General features: G+C 38.7%; 1 protein-coding gene and 1 pseudogene across 4 annotated transcripts in view; one reads left to right on the plus strand and one right to left on the minus strand.

The window, feature by feature from the left end:
- LOC105488115 (alpha and gamma adaptin binding protein) overlaps positions 1–23,357 on the plus strand; it is a 60,577-nt gene that overhangs the window by 14,803 nt on the left and 22,417 nt on the right. For all 4 annotated transcript variants that reach the window (XM_011751893.2, XM_071101158.1, XM_011751901.2 and 1 more), the window contains exons 2-5: positions 8,347–8,537; positions 8,663–8,759; positions 9,101–9,190; positions 13,271–13,354. In XM_011751893.2, the coding sequence (XP_011750195.1) occupies positions 8,347–8,537; positions 8,663–8,759; positions 9,101–9,190; positions 13,271–13,354 (462 nt within the window). The remainder of the gene's footprint in view (positions 1–8,346; positions 8,538–8,662; positions 8,760–9,100; positions 9,191–13,270; positions 13,355–23,357) is intronic.
- LOC139364447 (small ribosomal subunit protein eS24 pseudogene) lies at positions 12,410–12,724 on the minus strand (annotated as a pseudogene).

A 23,357-nucleotide genomic window follows, 5' to 3' on the forward strand; every position in this document is an offset into this window, starting at 1 on the left:
TACTTTTTGTCTTTGTAGATTTGCACATTGTATATAAATGGAATCATAATATGTGATCTTTTGTGTCTGGCTTCTTTCAGATAGCATAATGTTTTTGAAGTTCATCTATATTGTAGGATGTACTTCATATTCCATTGTATGGATATACCACATTTTGTTTATCCGTTCATCAGTTGATGGACATTTGGATTGTTTCCACTTTTTGGCTATTGTGAATAATGCTGTTATGAACATTCTTGTGCAAGTTTTCATGGGACATCTGTTTTCATTTCTCTTGGGTAGATGCCTAGGAGTGGAATTGCTGGGTCATATGGTAAATTTATATTTGGTATTTTAAGAAACTGCCAAACTGTTTTCTTCCAGAGTGGCTGTACCATTTTATATTCCCATCAGTGAGGATTCTAATTTCTCCATATCTTTGGACAATAACAATACTTGTTATTATCTTTATTTTTTGTTATAGCTATTCTAGTGGATGTGAAGTAGTATTTCATTGTGGTTTTGATTTGCATTTCCTTAATAACTCATGATGTTGAGAATCTTTTCATGTGCATATAGTCCATTTTAATATCTTCTTTGATGAAATGTCTATTCAGATCTTTTTTGCCCACTTTTTTTTTTTTTTTTTTACCTATTTTATTTTTTTAACATGAAGTCTCACTCTCTTGCCCAGGCTGGAGTGCAGTGGTGTGATCTTGGCTCACTGCAGCCTCCGCCTCTGAGGTTCAAGCAATTCTTATGCCTCAGCTTCCCAAGAAGCTGGCATTATAGGTGTGTGCCACCACGCCTAGCTAATTTTTTATATTTTTGGTAGAGACGGGGTTTCACCATGCTGGGCAGCCTTGTCTCAAATTCCTGGACTCAAGCAATCTACCCACTTTGGCCTCTCAAAGTGCTGGGATTACAGGCGTGAGCCACTGTGCCTAGCTCTTTTTTGCCCGCTTTTAAATTGGTTTTGTGGTCTTCTTATTAATGAAAAAGTTCTTTATATATTCTGGTTACAAGTCCCTTATTGATATATAATAATTTGCAAACATTTTCTCCTGTTCTATGGCTTGGGTTTTCTTTTTCTTTGTGGTGTCTTGAAACAATTTTTACTTTCAATAATGTCTTACTTATTAGTGTTTTTGTTTTCCATGATTCATTGACCATCTGTTGCCCAATAATGATTTTACCCTTTTAGAGGAACCTTTTGAATGCTGGGACGTTGGATCTGTTAGCTTTCTGACATTTTCTAACTGATCAAGCTTATTTTCAATACTTGAGTACAGGGGCTACAGAATGAATGTTCTCCATTATTCATTAAACTTATTCTGTTTTGGAAAATTCATGTCAAACATGTTTGTCTTTTTTTAGAGTAAATTAGCATCTACTGCAGATGTTGTCATCCTGAGCAGACATTGACATTTCTTGTAAGGTTTTATTACTTGATGCTGATTTGTTTATGAAAAATTACCATTTGAATATGAAAATTATTTTTATCTCATAATTGTCCTGTTTAGGCTTATGAATTCTTCTAGAAATCTATCATTCATAGATTATTTTCAAAGCTTCTGAGGTTAATTGCCAAATAATTTTTATGGTTAATCAAAGAAGACATTTTAGATAGACTTTATCAGAGAGAGATTTTATTAGATATAAATGGAAGATATTTTTATCTGGGGTAGGTAGTTGTGATGCCTGACTGTAATGCCTAGTTTCAGCTTTTTGAGAAAGAATAAAACCAATTTTGCATTCCAGAACTTTTATTTTGTTTCATGAATACAGCTAAGTAAATTCCATAAGGTTTCTTTGCTATAGGACAGGGTATCTCAGCTTCGACACTGTTGACCTTTTGGGCCAGACAATTCCTTGTCTTGTGGGGCTATCTTGTGCATTGTAGGGTGGCTGTTTAGCAGAATTTTTGACCTCTACTCACTAGATGCTAGTGACATACCCCTATTGTGATGCAAAAATGTCTCCAGGTGTTGACCTATGTCCCCTTGGTAGGGTTGGGGAGAATCTCATCCCCATAGAGAATCACTGCTTTAGGGGTATATTTAGAACTAGCAAGGGAATTCAGAGAAGTGCCTTACCCTTCTAAAATATAGGTAGGAATTGTCCATCAGCTGTGCCACTAGAATTGACAAAGTGGTCTTTGCATGCAGCCCATAAAACTTAGAGGCTGATGTTTCCTGCTTGATCTTTATAAAACCCTTCTCCATATTCTCTCTCCCTTTCCTGATTGCTTTTTTATGTTCTTGTGTGTATGTTTGACTGCATTGTACGGTCTTCTAAAAGCAAGCAGAGACACCCCCCACCCATCCTGCATCCCCCTACACCGCCCGCTGACTTTCCCCAATTATTTTAAGATGCAGCTGTGGTGACCAATTCCAGATGACTATTGGGAGAAAGTAAACTTGAGGAAAAAGAGGAGGACTGGGTTGGATTTCCTCTGCTTCAGCTTTAAAATGTTTCCGCTGTGATATAAAAAGCTTAAGAGCATGTGGAAATGCGAGTTTAGCGTGTAACCAGAAAAAAGGGGTGTGTCAGGAAGAGGTAATTAAGTGTTGTAAGCAACCCAGAATCTCTGTACTGTTGTTAAAGCAGTATGTTGCTTTAACTCAATCCAGTTACTCTTCCCTCAGCAAGTCTATACTACTCCAGTGATTGACCTGTCATACAGACTGCAGCAAATATCACGTATACTTGCACCAGGAGGCTGGGGTATGATTACACAGGGAGCCTCAGATATGAGTTTCCTGACGTTTGTCTGTGAAGTCTCAACTCTAATGTTGCACAGTTTTAACCTTTAAATACTACCATGCTACAAAGTCCCTTTCCACTGGAGCAGTATCATCTACTTTTAGTATTTAGGGACTAACCTGTTCACACCTACTACAAAATATTTGACAGAGTAGCACGCACCTTGTTTGACAGTCTCATGAAGTTGTGGGTAAGAAACTGTAGTTGCTTGCAACAGTATGAATCCAATATGATTTTTAAAAGTCTCTCTTTTCCCTTGCTGGTTAATGAAAACTCTAGGTTTTGAATTTTTCCTAAGTCATATTTTGCTCAGTTCTTTTCTTTCATAATGGCTACTTTTCCTTTCAGCTGACGTCAGACTCTGCTGCCTCCTATAATTTTCCTAATTGCCTTCTCTTCTGTCTCAGCATATGCCTTAGCAGTGGAAAAGAAAAATTTCAAGTTTATTTTAGGGGGTGGTCTGGGGTAGAAGGGCGAGGCTAGCGCAGCTTAAAGGAGATGGTTATCCTGACTGTAATGTTTCTTACTAACTCCTCAGTGCATCTCTAACCTACCTCTAGTCAGGAGGGCTGTCACAAATGTGAAAAAAAGTGAGTTGGGAAGAAGGAAATGAATATTTACTAAGGGCCTACTCTGTGCTTACTAAGGGCCTACTCTGTGCCCAGTGTCTGTACTTTCTTTGACATAGTTTCATTTAATTCATTTAAGCTTTTTCAGAAGTGTTCTCATCCCTGTTTGCAGGTAAGGAAATGAGACACAGAGGGGTTAATCTGCCCAAGGCTTTGCAGAGAGCCAGCCCATGCAAATGCAGGCCTGTGGGACCCCAGGTCTGTGCTGTCTCTGCTTTCCATGCTCTTCTCCCTTCTTGTTAGTACTGCCTTCACAAAGGGAAGAAAGAAGAATGTTGTGTCTCCAGAAGAGTGGATTCCATGAAAGACACTCATATCTGGGGTGAGAGGTTATGATGCCTGGCTGTCAAGGCAGTTTCAGTTTATGAGAAAGAATAAAACCAACTTTGCAGTCTGAGAAGAGTGCTGGTTTCCGGAGGGATCATCTTGATTTGAGGTGGCAGCTGTCACTTCCCTCAGGGCATAGAAAATATGATTTAACCACTGGACAGCTTTGCTTCACAAAGAATGTCATGATTGGTTAAGTGCACATTAATACTACTGATATTAAAAGTGTACTTAATTTCCTTACTACTAAAGGAGACATAAAAAATCCATAACAGTATCAACATGTCTAGTTTAGAATGCATTTGTCTTTTTTGGCTGAGGTGGATAGGTGAGGGCATAAGGTAAGGGTTGTGTATGTGCAAGTTTATATATAGATAAAATGTGTGTGTGTAGGAGAACAGATATTTGTGGTGTTTGGGAATTCACCTTGAACTTCATATTGCCTTCTAATTCATGCTAAAAAGAGTATCACCTCTTATTGATTCTTAACCATAGAAAGCTAGCTGCCTCTTTTCTTTCATTTGATTGGTTACCACATTTGTAGTTTCTCTGAGGGAAGGATCATTATTAGGATATACAGGGAAGAGTAGAAAGCTGAATAAAAAGAGGAAGATGTTGGGTTACTGAACTGAAATGTTGCCTTGGAACATGGCTTCCTTCAAAGCTCTTGAATCTTTATTTTCTGTAACTTACCACATGAGATCATAGGGAAAAGAAGTTGACCAAGGATGTGAGAAAGTAAATGGGAGTTACTGGAGAATTGATGGCTTTGTAAAAAGTTTCTCAAATAGGGATAGAGGTTTATACTTGCACTTAACACTGAAGGAAAGGTTTATGTTTGCTACTAGAACTGAGTTGGCATCTAACTTCCTTTGTAAAAGCACTACAAATTAACTGTTGTAAGCTGTGAAATGGAGTTTGTAGTAACAGACCTGGCAAGTAAACACCTAGTGTTTGTCTCTTAAAAAGTGATGTATTACAGCTCCACCAGGTGGCTGCCAACAGTGTGAATGAGACAGGCTGGCATCCACCAGGAGGAGGGGAAAGCTGCTCTTGATTTTCTTTGTGCATATCGGAGTCTACAACATAATAATTTAGTGAAGGACAAAGAAGGGAGCCCACTGCAGGTTTTTCTAGGAAGTCTTGCAAAAAACACACACACAAAAAAACAACAAAAAAACCTCAAGATCACTGTGACTCATTGTTGACATATAAATACCTGAATGTCATAGACAGTTTTCTGATGGGTTAATTGTACTGCACATCCGTATATAATTGTGCCCATATTCTGGCTATTATTTTTGGTGTTCCTAAAAGGGCAGAGGATACTTTAGGTCCATAGACTAGTTTTGGCTTGTCACTATTAGAGACTCAAGTGTGATCCAGCTCAGATGCTAAGTATTGTAACATCACGGTATAGTAAGAAAGAATGTTGGTGAATCGAATCCAGTTTTAGGCTCTGCTCCTATTAGGCAAGTGGCTTCTTTTTTCCTGGGCCTCAGCTTTCTCATCTGTAAAATGAGTGAATTATATTAGCTGATCTCCAGAAACCTTTAGCCATGTGCATAATTTGAATAATTTCATTTTAATTTGGAAAAGAATAAACTTGTTAAGCATTTGAAAATCAAATAGAAAACATGAGGGAAGAAAGCTATATTTAGTGTAGACATTTACATTTTTTAAATTAAACTCTACGTTATGATATTGATCATAAGAATTAGAATGAGACAGTCTTTACTATTCTCTCCCTAGCTCTAATATGGCACAGATGTGATAATGAAGTCCATATGCAGTCTTGAAGAAAGTGTCTGATTAGACATAAAATGTTAAAAAAAAATCTGATAAGTAAATTGAGCTATCAACTTGTTTAGGCAGCACAGAGAATAAAACAAAAGCCAAAGCCCACTAGCTACTGAAACACTGAAATGTGAAATTCATTTTCCCAACTTATTGGTTCCATTCCTATCTAGGTTTGGAGAAAAAAGAAAGAAACAGCTTCTTTCCCCGTGTTAAGTAAATATCTTAATCATTTGCAAATGCAAGTATAAAATTGAAATTGTAAGTGGTCTGAGTAACAAACATTGTTTTGTTCTTTTGTGTTCTAAACATTAATAAAATGAGCCATCATTAATGGATCTAAATATTTTAAATTGCTGTTAGTAATTTTAAATTGCAGTTAGTAATGCCATTTTAATTGATTTTAGATTTCTCATGTTGAGGAGCAAAGAAAGCATAACCCCAATTTTTTTATTCCAGTTTTTAACAATACAACCGATTTAGGAAATATTAAGAACTGATTGTAGCAATGACAGGAATATTAGTCCCCCTCTGCCTTTGTACTTTACCCCTTAGCAACAAGTGAATTCATTACTGTATTTTATTATTTGTGCTTCCCTCCTTTAAAAAATACGCAGTTTGCTATTTTTAAAAATTACCCATGGATGGCCAGGCACAGTGGCTCACGCCTGTAATTCTAGCACTTTGGGAGGCCAAGGCGGGCGGATTACGAGGTCAGGAGATCGAGACCATCCTGGCTAACATGGTGAAACCTGTGTTACTAAGTCTGTACTAAAAATACCAAAAACTAGCCAGGCGTGGTGGCGGGTGTCTGTAGTCCCAGCTACTCGGGAGGCTGAGGCAGGAGAATGGCATGAACCTGGGAGGTGGAGGTTGCAGTGAGCCGAGATCACGCCACTGCACTCCAGCCTGGGTGACAGAGTGAGACTCCGTCTCAAAAAAAAAAAAAAAAAAGAATGAAGACTGATTTTATATGTTGGCTCTTTTCACCATTAAAAAATTAGTTTATACTTTTTTTGCTTTTCTGGTTGTTTTAGTTTCTTTCTTTTATGTGCGTATTTATCAGCGTATTGTGGCATGTGTGTTAGCTGTGCCAGTATTCAGCTTTTAGAAACACAGCCACATGTTACTATGCCACCTTCTTGAAGTTTGGAGTGTTAGATTTGAATGCAATGTAGACTTTGATCTAGTTTTTGTTTTTCTGTGAGACATTTACATGAAAACAATGTCTTTGATTTTAATAACTTACCTGTTTATTTCCCACCTGAAATTGTCTTAATGCTCCATAAGGGACGTAGCAGCTGGTTGCGATGGAATTGACTGACACTAAGTAAAAGATAATGACTTCAGGTAGAAATTAAGTAGACAGAACTGCCGATTTCTTAAAGAAATGGGATACACTCAGATTGTCAAATATTGACGTAGACCTTCTGCTAATTTAAGAGTAACAATTCTGGTTCTGGTGAAAAAAATTTTTTAGTTTCATGATATGCTTTATATCAAAGATAAAACCTTAAATTTATTTTAAATTTAAATTTTTTGTTAAAAAAAGGGCTGACCTTTCTTTCTTGAGAAGATTAGTTCCTCTTAACCACGTGATGAAACTTTGCTAATAAAAAGAACACATGTGTGTATACACTCTTACACCACACTTTGTACATAATTCCTAGCAGTCTTTTGGACTAAATACTTTCCCCATAACTTTATATTGAGCAGAAATGATGGCATCTTTTCAAATATATGATGTTAGCTCTGGGATTTAAAATTAATTTCTAGTTTTCAGTGTCTTGCTAATTATGAGTTTGAGGCACATTTCATTAATACGTGTTCATCTTAGTATGCATTGATGAGGAGTGTGTGACTGTTTTGCTTTATATTCTTCTGATAAGTCAATTAATGGCAAGTCATTTTACTTCTATAAGCTCATTTTCCACATTTGTATAAAGTGGAGGTTGTGGGTATGGGTGTGAAAGATGGGAGTTTAGGTTAGAACAACTTGTAATTTCTCTTCCAGTTGTAAGTACTGTATAACATAATGGAAGCAAAATGCTTCCATGGCTCCGTGATCATGTCTGTATTCATTTGTTCATCACTGACTTGTCTCTTACTATGGGGATTTCCTATTATATACATGCTGCACGTACATTTCCGAAAGATTTAGTTATAATCTAATCTTTTAGAATCTAAATTTAGTTGTAGTAATTTGTTTGGCTATTACACATTTAAAATTTACCAGAAGTGTCTTGATCAAACAAGAATTTGGGTTGGCTTTCAAAGAATGTGAACAAGGCTGAATATAAATAGAATTCAGGTCATTTATCAGTATCCATTCTCTTATTTCATTAGCTGAATTAATGTCTAAGCATTCAGTCCAAGAAATATATGTAGCTCTTCTATTTTATTAATGGGTTAGCCTTAATCCTATCTTCCTTTTAGTTTGCAATAAGTACAAAGTAGTTACAGATTCCAGAAGCTTGTTATAGTCCTACCTCCTATGAAGTACTTAAGCAATACGATAAATACAACTGTCATTCTTTGTCTTCTACTTGCTCTTTTCTGGATATTTGGTTGTATGACTGTTTTTTCCTTTACTACTATCTAATCTAGTTCACAATGATTTTTGTGTTCTTAAAGAGAAAAAGTCAATGACTTAAATTATATCACCATAACTTTTGTAATCAGATGATCAGAGAAGATAGGATTAAAGCTAATAAATGCAGGGTCCTTTGAAATCCTCACATAAAAGGAAACAGCGAAAGTACCAGCTTTATCTGGTATCTGACTGAGAAAATCAACCAATGTATATTGGTTTTGCACTTTACATGGTAATGTTGTCATTTATTTTTAGATATCCTTGGAACGGAAGATCTTATTGTGGAAGTGACTTCCAATGACGCTGTGAGATTTTATCCCTGGACCATTGATAATAAATACTATTCAGCGGACATCAATTTGTGTGTGGTGCCAAACAAATTTCTTGTGACTGCAGAGATTGCAGAATCTGTCCAAGCATTTGTGGTTTACTTTGACAGCACACAAGTAAGACTTTGTTTTCTATGAAGGCTTGAATAAGAAATTACTGCATGCCTTCTTTTTTTCCCGTTACATTTTATCTTACTATCTCTTCTCTGGTTTTGTTTGTTTATATTTTTTGTTCCTTCTAGAAATCGGGTCTCGACAGTGTCTCCTCATGGCTTCCACTGGCAGAAGCATGGTTACCTGAGGTGATGATCTTGGTCTGTGATAGAGTGTCTGAAGATGGTAAGGCATGTGGATGGGACACGCATTTGCCATTCCTTGATAAACAGAGTACATCTGTTTCCTTAACTTAGGACATACATCCCATGTGACTTTATTGCTTTATGAAAATATTTTCAGCTATTTTTCTTTGGTATCTTGTAATATTTACTTTTTTTTAAGAATGGATACTTCAGGGTTGAGAAATCATTTTCTTTTTGTTATTTTAGATGCCTTTAGAATAGATGCCTTTAGAATAACATTGACATTAAGGGAAACACATTGAGATTTATGAAGAATATTGCAGGAATAGTCATGTTTTGTTTTCTTCTTACTTATGAAGATTCTTTTGCATATTATTTTAGGTGTAAACCGACAGAAAGCTCAAGAATGGTGCATCAGACATGGCTTCGAATTGGTAGAACTTAGTCCAGAGGAGTTGCCTGAGGAGGATGGTAAGTGTTTATGTGTTAGTAGAAAATATGGCACTTAGATTCAGATATGAGAGATTATTTTAATTCAGGGAAGAAGAATCACAGCAAAATTCAAGAAACTTTTTTCCCCAGCTGTTTCAAGGATTTAAGCAAAATCCATTGATGTAGTCTTATATTTAGTGTGAGAATTCATTTATTTGGTTTTACCACCTGTTTTAGAACTTTTGAAAATGTGTGTTTTTCTTATGGATAAAGGTATAAGGCTGCTTTCTAAAATCTTTGTCATTTTCCCAATTCTTTTTCCTTTCCCCACTGCTGAAGAAGGAGAGTTAGACCTTCATAGTAGTTAAAGTTGATGTTTCTTATTTTGAATTCATAGTAACCTAAGACTGAATTCCCAGGAATCGCAGGGGACATTTCAGATCTATTTGAATGTCTTTTGGACATATGAAGCCAAAAAACAGACCCCTAATTTAATCCCCCACCTCCACCCCAGGTAGCTCTGCAATCGCTGTCCTCCGCTATTGCTGGACCTTCTATTTCTTCCCCTTTTCTACTCCCCTTCCCCATTTCTTTTCTCATCTTTTCTCCTTTGAAGTACACCTGTTGTTGTATCTACCAGGATAAGAGGGTTTTTGGTTCACCAAAACCTTATAATCTGGTACAAGAGATGAAACTTACAGATAATTGAATTATCAAGTGGAATGTCATAAGTATTATAGAAGAAATAGTGGTGCTGTGGTATTTTAGAGACAGGAGAGCTTATTTTTGTTTAAAAGTGCAGAGAACATGTTGGCATTGTGAACTCTCACGTGTCAGCTGCTCCATGGGGAAGAAGTTAGAAAAGGTCCTGGGCTTGTAGTGAGAGGACTGGTGGAGAGGTGGCATTGTGAATATGCCAGTTGTTCCAAAAGACATCCTGGGCGGGGAAAACCAACGTGAATTAAAGTACATAGATAAGACATAAGCAGTAATTTCATGAAACTTGTATTTTTATTAAGGAATTAAGAAATATTTTTCTATATTCTGGTTTTATTTATAATTTTTCCAAAATACTGTTACCTTTGAGAATAAAACTTGCCAGGGAAGAAGAGAACAAAGCCGAAGTAAAAAGGCTGGTTTTTCTCCTTGCTCATTTTAAAGAGTATTGAAAATTGGCAAATACATCTTTTTCTGTGTTTTTCTAGGTCCCTGAAACTTGTGCCCTGTTTTGTGTATGTGAGCCTGTGTGATTTCTGGCAATAGAATTTTCTCTTTCTCTTGTCCTTGAGAGTCAGTATCTGACTGTTATCATTTTGGAATCTCTGCTCCTTTATACACTGTATTTCTCATAGCCCTTTGTCTGAATAATGTTCTTGTATTCATTCAGATTAATCTTAAAATGGGTTTTTTGATATGTCATCTTTAGGTAACATAATGAAAACCTTCCTAGACTTTTAAAATACAAACTATTCCTAAGCCATATTTCCTCATCTTTTACTTGCATGTATTATTCGAACATGAATATAGGACTTTATGCTAGTTTGTATTAATTTTCCTCTTATGGGTACTAGCTCTTCATTTCAGACCACATTTTTGGTTCCTGGTTATGTCATCTAAAATATTAGTTATTCTTTTGAGAATTAAGTCATTCACAGTTAAGATAAATGTGACTTTTAGATTTTCATCCAAACATTGGTGGTGATAAACTTATCTTGGTAGAGTATTTTCTTTATTTATTTTTATTTCTTTCTTTATTTATTTGACACAGAGTCTCTCTTTGTCGCCCAGAGTGCAGTGGCGCGATCTCAGCTCACTGCAAGCTCTGCTTCCCAGGTTCACACTATTCTCCTGCCTCAGCCTCCCAAGTAACTGGGACTGCGCCCACCACCATGCCCGGGTAATTTTTTTTTTTTTTTGGTATTTTTAGTAGAGACGGTGTTTCACCATGTTAGCCAGAGGATGGTCTCTATCTCCTGACCTCGTGATCCGCCTGCCTTGGCCTCCCAAAGTGCTGGGGTTACAGGCATGAGCCACCCCGCCTGGCTGAGTATTTTCAATTTAATCACTATATTTTCAATTTAATCACTATATTTCTGTTAGGTTGGTAGGCTGGTATTCTTTAAATGATTCATCGATCCATTAAACAGTTGGTGAGTGCCTGCTGTTTTTCAGGCACTGTGCTAGGCAGTGGGCATATGAACTCAGTAAGACAAGATTCCTGCCCTCAAGGAGTTTCCAGTGTGGGGGAAGGTTACATTAGTAAATCGTCAGTTCCAGTGCATCTTTCCTCTAGGAGAGATGTGCATAGAGTGGTATTGTTTCCACTTTCTGTAAGAATGGTGTAAGTGATTCGCCCTTGATCAAATAGCTAATAAGTGTCACAGCCTGGCTTCAAATTCAGATATTCTGACATGTAACTCTGTGCTCTTCCTGTTAAACCACCCAGGGCTAGGCTGGCCACTAGAGACAGGTTCTGTGTGGATTATGTTCTGTAAACTCAGGAAACTTTCCTTTTTTAACCACATGAAAACTATTTCTGTCATTGTTTTCCAGATGCAGCCTTACAGTCCTCAACATCTGTAGGATCTCCATTTCCTTTGTACACAATCATTCCTATGTTGTAGCTAAGAATACCACCTTTTTGGTACACTATGGGATTACAGCCCCATTATTCTGAGTAGTATCAGTCAAATTCCAGAAGCAGGATAGTACTCATAATAAACTAAGTTATTGTAATGACCCTTTGCCTGTCTCTTAGACTTGTAGTCATTTCACTTCTCACTCAAACTGTCTTTCTCTGATCAAGAAGTTCCTCTATAGATATCAATCATAAATAACACTTATTATTCTTTCGTTTCCAGCGGAGGATAGAGCATTTACATGATTTTATAGCATACTATTAATAAGAGGACTGTTCCTGCCTTAAGGAAACTCATTCTGTCTAGATTGGTATCTCTCATACTGTGCCAGGAATGTGTGTAATAAGTGGAATCTTACATTTTCAGAATATAAATAGATTCCATTGGTGAGGATAACTTTTTTATATAACTGCCTTATATTGTGTGTTTATTTAATTGCTTTAGTTTCTGGAATATTCTTTTTTTTCCACTTGAAAGTTTTTAGTTTATTAATCATGAAAAAACCACAGCGGCCACAGATAACATCCTTCCAGCACCTTTGCTCCTTCGGCTTTTTGCCAGCACCAACACTGGCCTTTGTAGTCTGCCTAACTTTCTTCATGCTGTTCTTGCATTCCTTTCATTGCTTTCTTGAGGTCTTTTTCTTCTCACACAGGCCATGTCTTGTAAGTCTATGTTTGTGTTCCTTTTCGTTTGCATAATCCAAGGAATCATAAATTATGCCAAAGCCAGTAGTCTTGCCACCACCAAAATGAGTTCTGAATTCAAAGATGACATCTGGTGTGGTCTTGTACATTTTGGCTACTTTTTCCCAAATTTCTGTCTTAGGTAGTGTTGCCTTCCTGGGGTGAAGGACATCAATGACCATTTGTTTTCTCTGAAGTAGTTGGTTGGTCATGAACTTTCCAGTTTGGATAGTTACCATGTCGTTCATGATGGTGGTCAATCCTCAGACAGCTGAGGAGGAAATGAGTTTCTCTAGAGTATTCTTATCAGGAGCTCCAAGCTCTGTATTTGTTTTTTTCCTTGTACAATGTGAACTAACAACTAAATAAACAGGATAACAAAACCACAGTCATTTGAAAATATGGCTTGGGGGATATATACATAACATTTTCTTTTCTTTTTTGAGATGGAGTTTTGCTGTTGTTACCCAGGCTGGAATGGTGTCATCTTGGCTCACCACAACCTCCACCTCCTGGGTTCAAGTGATTCTCCTGCCTCAGCCTCCTGAGTAGCTGGAATTACGGGCATGCGCTACCACACCCGGCTAATTTTGTATTTTTTAGTAGAGACGGGGTTTCTCCATGTTGGTCAGGCTGGTCTCGAACTCCCAACCTCAGGTGATCTGCCTGCCTCGGCCTCCCAAAGTGCTGGGATTACAGGCGTGAGCCACCGTGCCCGGTCATATTTTTGTGAATGTGTATGTATATCTGTATGAGTGTTATGTATAAATATGTATATTTCCCTCCCTGATTAGACGACTTCCCGGAATCTACAGGAGTAAAGCGAATTGTCCAAGCCCTGAATGCCAATGTGTGGTCCAATGTAGTGATGAAGAATGGTAAGTAACTTGGGACTCAAGTCATTTTTTTCCTCTTATTCCTTGTAAGTTTTAAATTATTCAGATACATGTGGGACCATTAGTACTATATGAAATCTGTAGATTTATTCCAATTTCAATTCCCTGATTGAAGGAAGTGCCAAAGGTAGCATTTCTAGGAATTTTTCATATATGTTTAATAGTTAATTCAGTAAGAATTTAGAGGTTGCCTGTAATACACCAAGCATTGTCTTTGGCTTTGAGAAGTACCTCCAAAATTATAAGACATAGACCCTATTATTAAGGAGCTCCTAGTCCAGCTATGAAATTGAAGCATATACTTTTCAAATGCCAGGTAACTATGCAAAGCAATCTGTGAAGAGTACAGATGACTGATGCAGGCAGTAAAGTGCATAGAATCAGAAATATGGCTGTTGTGTTAGGCTCAAGTATAGAGAGAGAGCTTCAAGGAGAAAGTGTGTCCTGACAGTAGTTTTCACAGGAAGGTCAAGATTTGGACTGATGAAAGGGGAGAGTGGCAAGTGGAGAAGGAAGCATGACATAGAGAATAACAGTTGTATGTTCTGACCAGCCTGGGCAACATGGTGAGAGTCTATCTCTATAAAAATTAGCTGGTCATGGTGGTATGTGCCTGTGGTCCCTGCTACCTGGGAAGCTGAGGAGGGGGAATTGCTTGAGCCCAAGAAGTGAAGGCTGCAGTGAGCTGTGGTTATGCCACTGCATACCAGCCTGGGCAACAAAAAAAGTTACGTGTTCTAGGGTCACTAAGAGAGTATCACCTAGCATTTGGAGCTAGCTTAGAGAGAGGCCTGAATGCCAGTCAGGAGAATTTTAGCTTTTTCCTGTAAAAATCGGTGAGTCACTGGAGTTTTTTAAATAAGGGGTTGATGCAAAGAAGGTGGTGTGCAGTGAGGTTTGACAATTGAAGAAAGTGAAGATAGAGTCTGAAGTAAGGGAGACCAGAGCTTTTGCAGCAAGAGTGAGGTGCTGAGGCTGGGGGTAATGTAGTGGCTGTGGCCATGAGGCAGAAGACTGGATCTGAAGTACAATCTGAGGAGGGTAGGCTAGTGCACACTGGCCTCTTATAGTCTGCATTAGTTCCCTAGGGCTATGGTAACAAAGTACCACAAACCATATGACACAGAACAACATGAATGCATTGTCTCATAGTTCCGAAAGCCAGAAATCCAAAATCAGGGTGTTGGCAGGGCCATGGTCCCTCTGAAGGTGCCGGGGAAGGGTCTGTTTCAGGCCTGTCTTCTAGCTTCCGGTAGTTCCTTAGCTTGTGGCAGCAAACTCCAGCCTTCACATGGTGTTTTCCCTAGGTCCCTGTCTGTGTCCACATTTTACAGTCACATCGAAGTAGGGATCTACCTACTACAGTATGACCTCATCTTAATATATCTGTAGTCAACCTGTCCAAATAGGGTCACATTCTGAGATGCTGGAGGTTAGGAATTCAACATACAACTTTGGTGGGGGATACAGTTCAGTCCATAACATAGTCTTTTAGGAATTGCTCCCTGTATAGGGTTTTTCTGTCTTATAGCTCTGGGCTGCCTCAACAGTATGCTGAGTGAGACACTACAGAAGGGAATGAGAAAAATCATATTTTACAGCCAGGCGATGTGGCTCACATCTGTAATCCCAGCACTTTGGGAGGCCGAGGTAGGCGGATCACAAGGTCAGGAGATCAAGACCATCCTGGCCAATATTGTGATACCCTGTCCCTACTTAAAAAATACAAAAATTAGCTGGGTGTGGTGGCACGTGACTGTAATCCCAACTGCTCTGGAGGCTGAGGCAGGAGAATCACTTGAACCAGGGAGTCAGAGGTGGCAGTGAGCTGAGATTGTGCCACTGCACTCCAGCCTGGCAACAGAGCAAGACTCCATCTCAAAAAAAAAAAAAAAAAAACCACACACACACACACACACAAAATGAAAAAATCGTATTTTACAGTGAGCTTACCCCATCTTCCCTGATAAAGGTCAAGTAGAAGACCAGTTTTATAGAAATAGAATATTTCACTTCAGTTTTTGGTAGACCCTTGAGTGTTAAGTGAGATTGGCGCCCTTTAGCTTTCCTGAGGTCTGATCTAACCCTTGTCATCATTAGAGAAGTTCCTTCTGGCATAATAAGGTATTCCTTCCTCTCCTTTTCTTCCCCTCTCCATCCTCCTTCCTCCTTTTTTCTTTCTAGGAGGAATCTTATTATGTCTGTTACATTGAATTGCAAGGGTGCTAGATTCTATTTTATTGATGTAGCAGTCTAGATAGATCTAGAAAGAATAAGGAGTTTTTTGGGTTTTTTTTTTTTTTCCTCCTCCAACTTTTTTTTTTTTTTTTTTTTTTTTTTTAAGACAGAGTCTTGCGCTGTTGCCCAGGCTGGAGTGCAGTGGTGCGATATTGGCTCACTGCAACCTCTGCCTCCCAGGTTCAAGCAATTCTCCTGCCTCAGCCTCCTGAGTAGCCAGGATTACAGGTGCACACCACCACTCCCAGCTAATTTTTGTATTTTTAGTAGAGACAGGGGTGTTTCACCATGTTGGTCAGGCTGGTCTCGAACTCCTGGACCGTGCGATCTGCCCGCCTTGGCCTCCAAAGTTCTGGGATTACAGACGTGAACCACCCCACCTGGCCTCTCCAACCTTTATTTTAGGTTCAAGGAGCACATGTGCAGATTTGTTACGTGGGTAAATTGTGTGTTGCTGGGGTTTGGTGTGCAAATGATTTTGTCACCCAGGTCACAGGTAGTGAGCATAGTACCTGATAGGTAGTTTTTCAAACCTCACCCTCCTCCTACTATCTCCCCTCAAGTAGGCCCCAGTGTCTGTTGGGCCTCTTTTTATCTCCAGGTGTATTCAATGTTTAGCTCCCACTTGTAAGCGGGAACATGTAGTATTTGGTTTTTTGTTGTTGTTGCTGTTTTTACTTCACTTAGGATTATGGCCTCCAGCTGTGTCCATGTTGCTGCAAAGGATATGACTTTCTTCGTTTTTATGCCTGTGTAGTAGTCCGTGGTGTATGTGTACCACACTTTTTAATACAGTCCACCGTTGATGGGCATCTACATTGATTCTATGTCTTTGCTATTGTGAATAGTGTTGTGATGAACATACACATTCATGTGTCTTTTTGGTAGAATGATTAACATTCCTTTGGGTGTATACTCAGTAAGGGGATCGCTGGGTTGAATGGTAATTCTATTTTAAGTTCTTTGAGAAGTCTCCAAACTACTTTCCACAGTGCCTGAACTAATTTACAGTCCCACCAGCAGTGTATAAGTACTTCCCTTTCCTCTGCAACCTCACCAACATCTGTTATTTTCTCACCTTTTAATCATAGCCAGAATAAGGAGTTTTTCATTTATGTGATTATCTCTCTGTTACCAGAACAAATTCAAATTAAGACTTGGTCCTTCTCATTCATCTATTCAGCAAATCCTTGTTGAGCATTTACCATAGGAAGGCTATAAAAATAAGATTTGGAACATAAACTGGATCAATTTAGAATAAAATTATATTCAGTGGTGCTTGTTATATTTATGAGAACTATTTTCACAAAATCTTCTTTGGCTTTATTCACTTTTTGAAAAATCTGTGTCCCAAGTTCATACATTAAAGAACTATTGCCTTGTAATGTACACTTATGGCTATAAATTGAGAAGCTGGACTAAACAGGCTTTATTACTTTGGAAGTATGGTCAAAGGTGTTTCCTGAAAAAATGCCATTTTACTTGTTTTAGACACTAAACAATATTCTTAAAAGAACTGCAAAGCAAGGAGGTACATTGTGGATTTTTCATGGTTCTTTGCCCTGAGGTTACCTCGCTTTCTTTTTTTTTCTTTAGAGTACTGGTACACTAGTTTCCTGTTAACCAAAAAACAACATACTGCCATTAATTAGCTTAACTTCATTTTAAGAGGATCGTGGTGTAAGTGGTATGAAGATACAATGAATGACATTTTGATGCAACCCAGGTCTTAGGAAGTATGAAGGACATCCTTTTAGAGCCCTGCATCTTACTTTAGAGACAAAGCTCTCTGGATATATGATGGGTCATATTACTCTTCCAGGGTAACCTACCGCCTATGCTGTTTATAGAGCCTGCTTTGCTGGCGATCTGTCTGCGTGCCCAGTAAACTGTGCCTTCCTCAGCCTGCTTTTCTTGAATGTCCAAGTGTTGTCTGCCAGCAGGTGCTCAGACTGGTTTATTTGTTTTAGGGGTCTCTGTTTTTCCTACTCTTTTTTTCTCTTTTATTTTCTCCCCTTTTCTCTTTTTAAAATTGTGGTTAAATATACATAAGATTTACCATTTAAAATATGCATTTCAGTGGCAATAAGTGCATTCACATTGTTGTACAACTATTGCCACCAACAATTTTTAAATTAAAAAGTTTTTTTAATTAAAAAGTTTGTTGACAAAGTAAAAAAACATAATAGAGGTACTGATTACCTTTTTCAAGAGATTCATAATGACCAACTTTTGTTGTTTTGGTTAGAAAAATTACTATAATCACAATTGATTCTTTGGGATTATTACATTGGAAAATTATATAATGCCAGTTGATTATTTGGGATTATGTATTGTCTAGTTAGTATTTATTGAGCAGTAATAGAACATTTAGGTTATGTCATGCCACTAATTTTGTACAGTTGCAGAAAAATACTTGTTTGAAACTATTTTAAAAATATTTAAATATGCTCAATTTGAAAAAACAATTCCACTTCTTGTAAGGATTATGAACATCTAGCTGTTGCAACAAATGGCTCTGAAAACACACAAATCTAACTCAGGTTTTATTTCTTTGCAGTTTCTTGGACATTTGACATTCAAAGGTCTAATATTTTATCTGAAAATCTAGTTAATTAAAAATGTAAGAGATGAATTGCATTCCTTCCTGCCCTCCCCCCAGATAAAGTGGATGTGTTTTCTATATGGGAATTCATGATTTAATGAGGGATTATTATAAGTCTGAACAACTTACTTGGTTATAGAATATCTTCATAACTTTTTTCCTTTCTTCTTAAAAGTTAGTAATACACAAGCAACCAAAGGAAAAATAGATAAATTGGACTTCATTAAAATTAAAAATGTTCATACTTCAAAGGACACTGTCAGGAAAGTGAAGGATAAAAGATAACCCTCAAAATGAGGGACAATATTTGTAAAACATGTATCTTATAAGGATCAGCAGAATGTATCTAGAATATATAAAGAACTCTTACAACTTAGTAATAAAAAGATAACTAATCCAGTATAAAAATGGTTAAGAATTTGGATAGGCAAGAAGATACACAAACGGCCAGTGAGAACATGAAAAGATGCTTAACGTTGGCTGGGCATGGTGGCTCACGCCCGAAATCCCAGCACTTTGGGAGGTCGAGGCAGGAGGATTGTTTGAGGTCAGGCATTGAAAACTAACCTGGGCAACATAGTGAGAACTTTGTCTCTACAAAAAAAATTTAAAAATCAGCCAGCCATGGCGGCATGCACCTGTAGTCCCAGCTACTGGAGAGGCTGAGGCAGGAAGGATCACTTGAGCCTAGAGTTCAGTGCTGTGGTGATCTAAGATTGTGCCACTGTACTCCAGCCTGGGCAACAGAGACCCCAATCCAGTATTGAAAAAGAAAAGAAAGAAAAGATGATTAACATCATTAGTCACCAGGAAAATGCACATCACAACAATGAAATACCACTTCACACTAGGATGGCTAGGGTCAGAAAGATAATAACAAATGTTGGTGAGGATGTAGAGAAATCAGAATCCTTGTACACTGATGGTGGCAATATAAAATGGTGCTGCAGCCACTTTAGAGAGTTTAGTAATTGCTCAAATAGTTAAACATAGGCCGGGTGCGGTGGCTCACGCCTCTAATCCCAGCACTCTGGGAGGCCGAAGCGGGTGGATCACAAAGTCAGGAGATAGAGACCATCCTGGCTAACACGGTGAAACCCCGTCTCTACTAAAAAATACAAAAAATTAGCCAGGCGTGGTGGCGGGCACCTGTAGTCCCAGCTGCTCGGGAGGCTGAGGCAGGAGAATGGCGTGAACCCAGGAGGCGGAGCTTGCAGTGAGCCGAGATCGCGCCACCCCACGCCAGCCTGGGCGACAGAGCGAGACTCCGTCTCAAAAAAAAAAAAAAAGTTAAACATAGATTTACCATATGACCCAACAGTTCCACTCCTGGCTGTATACACAAGAGAACTGGAAACATGGGCACACAAAACAGTGTGTATAAGTGTTCATAGCAGTATTATTCATAATTGCCAAAAAGTGAGAAAAACTGCTGAAAACAAAATGTGATGTATCCATACAATGGACTATTATTCAGTCCTAAAAATGAAGCATGCTACAATGTGGATGATCTTCAAAAATGTTATGCTAAGTGAAAAAAGCCTGACATGAAAGGCTACATGCTATAGGATTTCATTCATATGAAATATCCAGAATAGTTAAATGCGTAAAGATAGAAAGTAGATTAGTGGTTCCCAGGGGCTGGGAGGAGAGGTTGCTCATGGGTATGGCATTTCTTTCTGGGGTGATGAAAATGTTCTGGAATTAAATGGTGGTGATGGTTGCACAACTTTGTGAGTATACTAAAAACCACTGAATCATACATTTTTAAAAGGCTGGATTTTATGATATGTAAATTAAATCTCAATAAAAAGAAAGAAAAGGAGGAAGGAAATGATACCACCAATGATGATAATAGTAATAGTAGAAAAGGTGGTGGTGGTGATGATGGAAAAGGGAGAAGTGGCAGTGATACTAATAGCACCTGATGGTATATGTGCAAAATCTCATTTAGTCCTCACAAAAGCCACATGAGTTAGGCTCAGTGAAGCCAAGTAATTTCCCCAAGGTCATATAGCTCATCAGTTCTCAAACTTGTTTGCACATTGGAATCACCTGGGAACTTTAGTGACCTAGGAAGCTTTTGAAACCTATGCTACCTGAGCCTCACCCAAGGGAGGGGCAGCTACAGTGTTTTTTAAGTGCCTCCGGGATTCAAATATACAGCCATGGTTGAGAACCACTGACATAAATGATAGTCTTCTAGTTCTAACTTGTAAGAGTCTGTGCTTAATCCATGGGAATAAATTCATCATTTTGAAAGCCACGTTAGCCCCTTGCCTGACCTGCTTTCTCTAATTCCTAAATTATGTAGTATTGAAAAGTGACTTTTGGCCAGGCGCGGTGGCGCACGCCTGTAATCCCAGCACTTTGGGAGGCCAGGGTGGGCAGATCAGTTGAGGCCAGGGGTTCGAGACCAGTCTGGCCAACATGGTGAAACCTCATCTCTACAAAAAATACAAAAGTTAGCTAGGTGTGGTGGTGCACGCCTGTAATCCCAGCTACTTGGGAGGCTGAAGCACAACAATCACTTCAACTCGGAAGGCAGAGGCTGCAGTGAACTGAGGTTGTACCACTGCACTCCAGCCTGGGCGACAGAGTGAGACTCTGCTCAAAAAAAAAAAAAAAGAGAAAAAGAAAAGGAAAAGTGACTTTTCAAGTCAGAGAAAGAAGACAGGACTATGTTTAATATGGAGTCACCTATAGGGAAAGGTGAAAATAGTGGACATTCCTTCTCGTACTTCCTGTATATTTGTTTCTAGTGTGGTTTAGTATCATGCAGAGGTCAGCAGTGCTGTAACAGTCCTTCTTGAGATCTGAAGGAAATAATACAGCTTTTATAAGTAGCTAATTGTCTGGGAGCATAATTTAGGTGCTGAGTGTATCTGGGCCATTTGAGTTTTCTTCTGCTGGCCTCAGATCTCTCTAGTCCATATTTAAGCTCCAGTTTCAAGTGTTGATTAATTCATACAAATAATATTTCTTGAGTACTTGCCCTGTGCAAAGTATTGGTCTGTTTGGGATATATCAGTGAACAAATTAAACAAAAATGTCTGTGCTTAGGAGCTTTCATTCTGGTGGGAGGCTATAGTCAATAAACAATACAAGCAATTAGTATGTTATATAGTATATTAGGAGATGATAAGTGATATGGGAAAATAATAAAGCAGAGTTAGAGACATTAACGAGATTGCTGTGTAGATTGCAATGTTAAATAAGGTGGTTCGAGGTAGGTCTTCTTGACATTTGAGCAAGGAGATAAGGTGTTTCACCATGTGGATATCTGGGAGAAAAACATACCAGGGACAGGGAACAGCTATAGCAAAGGCCCTAAGGTGAGAGCACACCTGGTGTGTTTGAAGGATATATTAGGACGCTTGCTGGCTGAGCAGGAGAGGTCAGAGAGGTAACAAATGGCTAGATTATTTGGGGCTTCGAAGGCCATCATAATAACTTTGACATTTACTCAGAGTAAACTAGGGGACTGTTGCAGGGTATTGAGTGGGAAAGTGATATGATCTGACAAGGTCTAAAAAGATCACTCTGGCTGCTCTGTGGAGAGTAGATGATGAGAGTGAAGAGCAACCAAGATCTCTTAGGGGCCTATTATAATATTCCAAATAAGATAGAGTGATGGCTAAGATTGGGGCTGGGACAATGAAAGCAGTAAGAAAAGGCTGAATTCCAGATATATTGTGAGATAGAGCCAGCATGGTTTCCTGCTGGTTTAGATATGGGATACGAGAGAAAGAGAGTAGTCAAGGAAGACAACAGGATTTGGGCCTGAACACTTAAAAGATTAGTTGTCGTCAACTGAAATGAGGCAGCTATAAGATGAAGCAAACAGGGTCACATATCAGTAGTTCAGTTTTGGACATGTTGAATTTGACATGGCTACTGAGACCTCCAAGTGGCTGCTAGACCTCCAAGTGGAGATATCAAGTAGCCAGTTTGCGAGATGTGTGGAGTTTGGGGAGAAAGGCATTTAAAACCTTGAGCCTTGATGAGATCACCAAGGTAGTGAATGCAGTACTTAAAGAAGACCAAGGACTCAGCCCAGGGACATTGCAACATCAAGAGACAGGGAGAAGAGAAGGCACCAGTAAAGGAGACTGAGGAAGAAAGGTCAATGAGGTAGAAAAACCAGGAGAGTGGAGTCTTATTCTGGAAGCAAAAGTGAAGAGTGTTTCAAGGTGGAAGGAGTGGTCGCCTATGCCAAATGCTGCTAATAGGTCAAGTAGGATGAGAATAGAGAGCTGACCCTTGGATTTAGCATTAGTGACCTTGAAGATCAGTTTCGGTGAAATAGGTTGAAAGAGAAAAATTGAAGATAGTGACTATAAAAACTCTTGAAAATTTTGCAGGAAAGGGGAGCAAGGAAATAAGTGAGAGCTGGAGAGAAAAATGTGGTTGAGATTTTTATTGTTTGAGATGAGAACAAGAGCAGCATGTTCATAAGCTGATGGAAAAGATCCAATAGAGGGTGAAAAATGGATGAAGTAGGAAAGAGAAGGGAGACTTACCGGAGTGATGTCCTTGAGTAGGTAGAAGGGATGGGCTCCAGTGTACAAGTAGAGGGACTGGCTTTGCACAGGAGGAGGAAAGTAAACCTAGAAAGACATGGGAAAGGGGGTGTGTGGATGCAAATGGGGCTCAGTGGGGAGATGTGGCATGAGAATCTGTGGAAGTTTCTTCTGATTGCTTCAGTTTTCTCAGTGAAGTAGGAGGCCAGGATATCACTTGAGAGGGCAGAAGGGAGGAAGTAGCATTAGCATTTGAGGAGAGAGGAGAAAATGTGAAGTAGTCATTTGGGAGAGAGAGAGTAAATGAACCTATAGGGATGTGACGTATGATTTGCCAGGCAGCATTAAGGGACCCATCTTGAAATTTGGTGTCATAAAACTAAAGTCAAGTCAGGCAGCTGGGGTGTGTGTGTGTGTGTGTGTGTGTGTGTGTGTGTGTGTGTGTATGTACATGTGCATGTAGTAATCAGTTCTGCTTTTGCTAAGCAAATGTTATCACAGCAAGAGAGAGGCAAGGGATTCAGTAGTATATATAAGAGATTAATTATAATAATCATGGAATTTAAGCTAAAAAGGGGAGAGTGGAAATCAATTGGAGTGGGTCAGTAAAAAGATAGTA

Source organism: Macaca nemestrina, chromosome 7, assembly GCF_043159975.1.
Source record: "Macaca nemestrina isolate mMacNem1 chromosome 7, mMacNem.hap1, whole genome shotgun sequence".
NCBI lineage: Eukaryota > Metazoa > Chordata > Mammalia > Primates > Cercopithecidae > Macaca > Macaca nemestrina.